The sequence below is a fragment of the Oncorhynchus kisutch genome, unplaced genomic scaffold, assembly GCF_002021735.2.
Source record: "Oncorhynchus kisutch isolate 150728-3 unplaced genomic scaffold, Okis_V2 scaffold2155, whole genome shotgun sequence".
NCBI lineage: Eukaryota > Metazoa > Chordata > Actinopteri > Salmoniformes > Salmonidae > Oncorhynchus > Oncorhynchus kisutch.
In genome coordinates, this window is record NW_022264100.1 from 10,675 (window position 1) to 20,000 (window position 9,326).

The 9,326-nt window shown below is 47.2% G+C and overlaps 1 protein-coding gene across 1 annotated transcript in view; it reads right to left on the reverse strand.

Moving 5' to 3' along the window:
• Positions 1-2,650: 2,650 nt before the first annotated feature.
• The window catches only part of LOC109887855 (RNA pseudouridine synthase domain containing 1), a 12,258-nt gene continuing 5,582 nt past the window's right edge, over positions 2,651-9,326 (reverse strand). Inside the window, 6 exon segments of the mRNA XM_031819433.1 lie at positions 2,651-3,166; positions 3,839-3,940; positions 7,357-7,395; positions 7,398-7,458; positions 8,397-8,435; positions 8,437-8,521. Of these exon segments, the coding sequence (XP_031675293.1) occupies positions 2,751-3,166; positions 3,839-3,940; positions 7,357-7,395; positions 7,398-7,458; positions 8,397-8,435; positions 8,437-8,521 (742 nt within the window). The 3' untranslated portion in view covers positions 2,651-2,750.

The window sequence follows — 9,326 nt, forward strand, 5'->3', positions numbered from 1 at the left end:
GCAGTCAGGTCTGGGGAGAACCAAGGGCTATATCTGTTCCTGGTTCTAAATTTCTTGAATGGGGCATGTTTATTTAAGATGGTTAGGAAGGCATTTAAAAAAAATATCCAGGCATCCTCTACTGACGGGATGAGATCAATATCCTTCCAGGATACCCCGGCCAGGTCGATTAGAAAGGCCTGCTCGCAGAAGTGTTTCAGGGAGCGTTTTACAGTGATGAGTGGAGGTCGTTTGACCGCTGACCCATTACGGATGCAGGCAATGAGGCAGTGATCGCTGAGATCTTGGTTGAAGACAGCAGAGGTGTATTTAGAGGGGAAGTTGGTTAGGATGATATCTATGAGGGTGCCCGTGTTTAAGGTTTTGGGGAGGTACCTGGTAGGTTCATTGATAATTTGTGTGAGATTGAGGGCATCAAGTTTAGATTGTAGGATGGCTGGGGTGTTAAGCATGTTCCAGTTTAGGTCGCCTAGCAGCACGAACTCTGAAGATAGATGGGGGGCAATCAGTTCACATATGGTGTCCAGAGCACAGCTGGGGGCAGAGGGTGGTCTATAGCAGGCGGCAACGGTGAGAGACTTGTTTTTAGAGAGGTGGATTTTTAAAAGTAGAAGTTCAAATTGTTTGGGTACAGACCTGGATATTAGGACAGAACTCTGCAGGCTATCTTTGCAGTAGATTGCAACACCGCCCCCTTTGGCAGTTCTATCTTGTCTGAAAATGTTGTAGTTTGGAATTAAAATGTCTGAGTTTTTGGTGGTCTTCCTAAGCCAGGATTCAGACACAGCTAGAACATCCGGGTTGGCAGAGTGTGCTAAAGCAGTGAATAGAACAAACTTAGGGAGGAGGCTTCTAATGTTAACATGCATGAAACCAAGGCTATTACGGTTACAGAAGTCGTCAAAAGAGAGCGCCTGGGGAATAGGAGTGGAGCTAGGCACTGCAGGGCCTGGATTCACCTCTACATCGCCAGAGGAACATAGGAGGAGTAGAATAAGGGTACGGCTAAAAGCTATGAGAATTGGTCGTCTAGAACGTCTGGAACATAGAGTAAAAGGAGGTTCCTGGGGGCGATAAAATAGCATCAAGGTATAATGTACAGACAAATGTATGGTAGGATGTGAATACAGTGGAGGTAAACCTAGGTATTGAGTGATGAAGAGAGAGATATTGTCTCTAGAAACATCGTTGAAACCAGGAGATGTCATTGCATGTGTGGGTGGTGGAACTAATAGGTTGGATAAGGTATAGTGAGCAAGACTAGAGGCTCTACAGTGAAATAAGCCAATAAACACTAACCAGAACAGCAATGGACAAGACATATTGACATTAAGGAGAGGCATGCTTAGTCGAGTGATCAAAAGGGTCCGGTGAGTGGAGAGGTTGGTTGGTGATTTAGACAGCTAGCCAGGGCATCGGTAGCAAGCTAGCATAGGATGGAGGTCTGTTGTTAGCCACCTCCTGCGCTCCGTCAGTAGATTAGTGGGGTTCCGTGTGGTAGAGGGGATTAATCCAAATCACACAACAACAACAAAAATAAAAACAATAGATATAGTTATAGAGGCCCAAGAAGAAAACATAATAATAATAATAATTTAAAATAAATTGTCCGATTGTCTATTCAGATAGCAGCCGGTAAGACAGCTAACGGTTAGCAGGCCGCAGATGGGCGTTCAGGTAACGTCGCGACGGAGGAGCCGGCCGAATAACTCCTTCGGGTAGATAACGTCGGCAGTCCAGTTGTGAAGGCCCGGTGGGGCTCCGCGAAGGCAGCAAAACGGGTCCGGATAGGCGACTGCAGCCCAGGTGCGATTGATGGAACTCAGGAGTGATTGACGGAGCCCGCTAGCTCCGGAACAATTGATGTTTGCTCCGGAATCGACGAAGGCCGATAGTCACACGGATAGCAGCTAGCTAGCTGTGAGATCCGGGCATGAATGTCCAGAGAGCAGTCGAAATCCAGGGACATGGAGATTAAAATTGGTCCGGTATGCTCCGCTCCGAGCCGCGCTGCGCCGTACAGAACTGGCGATAGACTTTCGAGCCAAAGGATAGCCGATGACCACAAACCGTGGTTAGCTGAATACTAACGATTTGCCAGTAAAGGAGCTAACTAGCTTCTGAACTAGCTTCTGGATTAGCTTCTGGCTAGTTTCAGGTTAGCTTCTTGGAGTTTCTGGCTAGCTTCTTGGAGGATTACAGATCTGAGGTAAATAATACTTTTTTATAAATATACATTGGTGAGGCGGGTTGCAGGAGAGTGTTTTGAAGATGAGTTGATGGAAAATAAAAATAAAATGTATGTGAAAAAGTTGTAAATATATATATATACAGGACACGACAAGACGAGGACAAAAGACGTCTGAACTGCTATGCCACCTTGGAGAAATGAGGATGAAGAGAGGAGAAGGAGAAGGGGGATGAAGAGAGGAGAAGGAGAAGGGATGAGGATGAAGAGAGGAGAAGGAATGGGGATGAAGAGAGGAGAAGGAGAAGGGATGAGGATGAAGAGGGGAGAAGGGATGAGGATGAAGAGAGGAGAAGGAGAAGGGATGAGGATGAAGAGAGGAGAAGGAGAAGGGATGAGGATGAAGAGAGGAGAAGGAGAAGGGATGAGGATGAAGAGAGGAGAAGGAGAAGGGATGAGGATGAAGAGGGGAGAAGGGATGAGGATGAAGAGGGGAGAAGGAGAAGGGATGAGGATGAAGAGAGGAGAAGGAGAAGGGGGATGAAGAGAGGAGAAGGAGAATTCAGACATCAGTCCACTCAGACAACCACTGCTGACACATCCTCCTCTGCTCCTCACTCTCCTCTCTCCCCCTCCACCTCTTCCTCCTCTCCTCCTGCTGCCTCCTCCTCTCCTCCTGCTGTCTCCTCTTCTCCTCCCGCTCTGTCCTCTCCTCCGCCGCCCTGTGCTCCAGCAGGGTCTCCACGACTCCCTCTACAGTCCGGAGGCAGCGCTGCGGGCGCCAGCGGGGGTCAGTGGGCGTGGTGAAGGGGTCGGGGGCGGCGGCCTGCAGGGGGAGCGGCTCCAGAGGGAGGTGTAGGAGGTGTGCGTGCAGCATCATGCGATAGGGGGCGCTGTCCTCTCCCAGGCTGTAGGTGTGGTCTCCTACGATGGGGTGCCCTACCGCCTCACAGTGAACCCTCAGCTGGTGGGTACGACCTGACACACAACATCACAACAATATGAGTAGAGTATTTTTGTCACCTACAGAACACTATATAGGCCTATCTGTGAATGTGTTTACCTACCGAACACTATATAGCCCTATCTGTGAATGTGTTTACCTACCGAACACTATATAGGCCTATCTGTGAATGTGGTTACCTACCGAACACTATATAGGCCTATCTGTGAATGTGTTTACCTACCGAACACTATATAGGCCTATCTGTGAATGTGTTTACCTACCGAACACTATATAGGCCTATCTGTGAATGTGTTTACCTACCGAACACTATATAGGCCTATCTGTGAATGTGTTTACCTGTGTGTGTGTGTGTCTTTGAACCTGCGTGTGTGTGTGTCTTTGTACCTGTGTGTGTGTGTGTCAGGTACCTTTGTGTGTGTGTGTGTGTGTGTGTGTGTGTGTGTGTCTTTTTATCTTTGTGTGTGTGTGTGTGTGTGTGTGTGTGTGTCTGTGTGTGTGTGTCTTTGTACCTGTGTGTGTGTGTGTGTGTGTCTTTGTCCCTGTGTGAGTGTGTGTGTGTGTGTGTACCTGTGTGTGTGTGTGTACCTGTGTGTGTGTGTGTACCTGTGTGTGTGTGTGTACCTGTGTGTGTGTGTGTGTACCTGTGTGTGTGTGTGTGTGTGTGTACCTGTGTGTGTGTGTACCTGTGAGAGGCTGCAGCACCACCTTGGTAACAGGGTCTCCATCATAATCTCCGTACTCCAACACGGTGAGCTGAGACCGACAGGGCTTGGGGTTCTCACAACCTGCAGAGAGACTCTCAATGAGACCGACAGGGCTTGGGGTTCTCACAACCTGCAGAGAGACTGGCAATGAGACTGACCTGGCTTGGGGTTCTCACAACCTGCAGAGAGACTCTCAATGAGACTGACAGGGCTTGGGGTTCTCACAACCTGCAGAGAGACTCTCAATGAGACTGACAGGGCTTGGGGTTCTCACAACCTGCAGAGAGACTCTCAATGAGACTGACAGGGCTTGGGGTTCTCACAACCTGCAGAGAGACCGGCAATGAGACTGACAAGGCTTGGGGTTCTCACAACCTGCAGAGAGACTCTCAATGAGACTGACAGGGCTTGGGGTTCTCACAACCTGCAGAGAGACTCTCAATGAGACTGACAGGGCTTGGGGTTCTCACAACCTGCAGAGAGACTGGCAATGAGACTGACAGGGCTTGGGGTTCTCACAACCTGCAGAGAGACTGGCAATGAGACCGACAGGGCTTGGGGTTCTCACAACCTGCAGAGAGACTCTTAATGAGACTGACAGGGCTTGGGGTTCTCACAACCTGCAGAGAGACTCTTAATGAGACCGACAGGGCTTGGGGTTCTCACAACCTGCAGAGAGACTCTCATTGAGACCGACAGGGCTTGGGGTTCTCACAACCTGCAATGAGACTGACAGATCTACAACTAACATTTCCATGTGATTTTGGTCAGTAACCTGAAGAGAGACTTGCTGTCAGTGAGAGTGACAGATCTAGAACTAACATTTCTATGTGAATTTGGTCTGTAAAGAGAGACTTGCTGTCAGTGAGAGTGACAGATCTAGAACTAACATTTCTATGTGAATTTGGTCGGTAACCTGAAGAGAGACTTGCTGTCAATGAGAGTGACAGATCTAGAACTAACATTTCTATGTGATTTTGGTCAGTAACCTGAAGAGAGACTTGCTGTCAATGAGAGTGACAGATCTAGAACTAACATTTCTATGTGAATTTGGTCGGTAACCTGAAGAGAGACTTGCTGTCAATGAGAGTGACAGATCTAGAACTAACATATCTATGTGAATTTGGTCGGTAACGAGAGACTTGCTGTCAGTGAGAGTGACAGATCAGGAAACTAACATTTCTATGTGATTTTGGTCAGTAACCTGAAGAGAGACTTGCTGTCAATGAGAGTGACAGATCTAGAACTAACATTTCTATGTGAATTTGGTCGGTAACCTGAAGAGAGACTTGCTGTCAATGAGAGTGACAGATCTAGAACTAACATTTCTATGTGAATTTGGTCGGTAAAGAGAGACTTGCTGTCAGTGAGAGTGACAGATCTAGAACTAACATTTCTATGTGAATTTGGTCGGTAACCTGCAGAGAGACTTGCTGTCAGTGAGAGTGACAGATCTAGAACTAACATTTCTACGTGAATTTGGTCAGTAACCTGCAGAGAGACTTGCTGTCAGTGAGAGTGACAGATCTAGAACTAACATTTCTACGTGAATTTGGTCAGTAACCTGCAGAGAGACTTGCTGTCAGTGAGAGTGACAGATCTAGAACTAACATTTCTACGTGAATTTGGTCAGTAACCTGCAGAGAGACTTGCTGTCAGTGAGAGTGACAGATCTAGAACTAACATTTCTACGTGAATTTGGTCGGTAACCTGCAGAGAGACTTGCTGTCAGTGAGAGTGACAGATCTAGAACTAACATTTCTACGTGAATTTGGTCAGTAACCTGCAGAGAGACTTGCTGTCAGTGAGAGTGACAGATCTAGAACTAACATTTCTACGTGAATTTGGTCGGTAACCTGAAGAGAGACTTGCTGTCAATGAGAGTGACAGATCTAGAACTAACATTTCTACGTGAATTTGGTCGGTAACCCAAAAGGTTACATACTGCAGCTTTAAAGAGAGTAACTTTCATGAAGAAAACGAATCCGTGGAAAACCAGACGTTTAAGTCTGACCTCACCTCTGTGAGCTAACCTCACCTCTGTGAGCTAACCTCACCTCTGTGAGCTAACCTCACCTCTGTGAGCTAACCTCACCTCTGTGAGCTAACCGTACCACTGTGAGCTAACCGTACCTCTGTGAGCTAACCGTACCTCTGTGCGCTAACCTCACCTCTGTGAGCTAACCGTACCTCTGTGAGCTAACCGTACCTCTGTGAGCTAACCTCACCTCTGTGAGCTAACCGTACCTCTGTGAGCTAACCTCACCTCTGTGAGCTTGCCTTACCACTACCACTGTGAGCTAACCGTACCTCTGTGAGCTAACCTCACCTCTGTGAGCTAGCCTTACCACTACCACGGTGAGCTAACCGTACCTCTGTGAGCTAACCTCACCTCTGTGAGCTAGCCTTACCACTACCACTGTGAGCTAACCGTACCTCTGTGAGCTAGCCTTACCACTACCACTGTGAGCTAACCGTACCTCTGTGAGCTAACCTTTCCTCTGTGAGCTAACCTTACCTCTACCACTGTGAGCTAACCGTACCTCTGTGAGCCATGTCATTACCTGGTACTCCCTGTATATAGCCATGTTATTACCTGATACTCCCTGTATATAGCCATGTTATTACCTGATACTCCTGGTACTTCCTGTATATAGCCATGTTATTACCTGGTACTTCCTGTATATAGTCATGTTATTACCTGATACTCCCTGGTACTTCCTGTATATAGCCATGTTATTACCTGGTACTCCCTGTATATAGCCATGTTATTACCTGATACTCCCTGGTACTTCCTGTATATAGCCATGTTATTACCTGGTACTCCCTGTATATAGCCATGTTATTACCTGGTACTCCCTGTATATAGCCATGTTATTACCTGGTACTCCCTGTATATAGCCATGTTATTACCTGGTACTTCCTGTATATAGCCATGTTATTACCTGGTACTTCCTGTATATAGCCATGTTATTACCTGGTACTCCCTGTATATAGCCATGTTATTACCTGATACTTCCTGTATATAGCCATGTTATTACCTGGTACTTCCTGTATATAGCCATGTTATTACCTGGTACTTCCTGTATATAGCCATGTCATTACCTGGTACCTGACTGTGAGAGAGAGAGAGAGAGAGAGAGAGAGAGAGAGAGAGAGAGAGAGAGAGAGAGAGAGAGACTCACACACACACACACACACACACACACACACACACACACACACACACACACACACACACAGAGACACAGACACACACACACAGACACACACAGACACACACAGACACACACACACACACACACACACACACACACACACACACACACACACACACACACACACACACACACACACACAGACACACACACACACTGACACACACACAGACACACACACACACTGACACACACAGACACACACACACACACACACAGACACACACCCACCCACCCACCCACCCACACACACACACTGACACTGCAGCAGGTTCTTACCGTCTGTTCCTTGGATACACATCATGTGTGTTCTTCCTCTGTGGTGTTTTCACCGATGGGGAAGTCTATAGTCATCTTCTCCTCCTCTACCCAGCTTCTCACCTGGAGGAAACACATCTATAGTCATCTACTCCTCCTCTACCCAGCTTCTCACCTGGAGGAAACACATCTATAGTCATCTTGTCCTCCTCTACCCAGCTTCTCACCTGGAGGAAACACATCTATAGTCCTCTACTCCTCCTCTACCCAGCTTCTCACCTGGAGGAAACACATCTATAGTCATCTACTCCTCCTCTACCCAGCTTCTCACCTGGAGGAAACACATCTATAGTCATCTACTCCTCCTCTACCCAGCTTCTCACCTGGAGGAAACACATCTATAGTCATCTTCTCCTCCTCTACCCAGCTTCTCACCTGGAGGAAACACATCTATAGTCATCTTCTCCTCCTCTACCCAGCTTCTCACCTGGAGGAAACACATCTATAGTCATCTTCTCCTCCTCTACCCAGCTTCTCACCTGGAGGAAACACATCTATAGTCATCTTCTCCTCCTCTACCCAGCTTCTCACCTGGAGGAAACACATCTATAGTCATCTTCTCCTCCTCTACCCAGCTTCTCACCTGGAGGAAACACATCTATAGTCATCTTCTCCTCCTCTACCCAGCTTCTCACCTGGAGGAAACACATCACATCTACAGTCATCTACTCCTCCTCTACTCCTCCTCTACCCAGCTTCTCACCTGGAGGAAACACATCACATCTATAGTCATCTTCTCCTCCTCTACCCAGCTTCTCACCTGGAGGAAACACATCACATCTATGGTCATCTTCTCCTCCTCTACCCAGCTTCTCACCTGGAGGAAACACATCTATAGTCATCTACTCCTCCTCTACCCAATTTCTCACCTGGAGGAAACACATATTAAATGATGAGCTACAAATGTTCTCATGCTGAGTGTGTGTGTGTGTGTGTGTGTGTGTGTGTGTGGTGGTGGGTGTGTGTGGTGTGGTGGTGTGTGTGTGTGCGTGCGTGCGTACCAGTGCTAGGTAAACCTTGGTAGCTCTGCGGTCTTTAAAAACAGTGGTAGACCCGGCCAGCAGCAGCCTTGTTCAGAGCCACACACAGAACCCCACTGGTGGAGTAGTCCAGTTGGTGACAGAACCTGACAGAGAGAGAGAGACAGAGAGAGACAGAGAGAGACAGAGAGAGAGAGAGAGAGAGAGAGAGAGACAGAGAGAGACAGAGAGAGAGAGACAGAGACAGAGAGAGAGAGAGAGAGAGAGAGAGAGAGAGAGAGAGACAGACAGAGGGAGAGAGAGACAGAGAGAGAGAGAGAGAGAGAGAGAGAGAGAGAGAGAGACAGAGAGAGAGAGAGAGAGACAGAGACAGAGAGAGAGAGAGAGAGAGAGAGAGAGAGAGAGAGAGAGAGAGAGAGAGACAGAGAGAGAGAGAGACAGAGAGAGAGATTGAACAGAGAGAGAGAGACAGAGAGACAGAGGGAGAGATAGAGAGAGACAGAGAGAGAGAGAGAGAGAGAGAGTGAGAGAGAGAGAGAGAGAGACAGAGAGAGACAGAGAGAGAGAGAGAGAGAGAGAGAGAGAGAGAGAGAGAGAGAGAGAGAGAGAGAGTGAGAGAGAGACAGAGAGAGACAGAGAGAGAGATTGAACAGAGAGAGAGATTGCACAGAGTGAGAGATTACACAGATCCACAAAGAATTCGAAAACAAATCCAATTTTGATAAACTCCCATATCTACTGGGGGAAAGTCCACAGCGTTCCATCACAGCAGTAAGATTTGTGACCTGTTGCCACGAGAAAAGGGCAACCAGTGAAGAACAAACACCATTGTAAATACAAACCCATATTTATGCTTATTTAATTTATCTTGTGTCCTTTAACCATTTGTACATTGTTAAAACACTGTATATATATATAATATGACATTTGTAATGTTTTTATTGTTTTGAA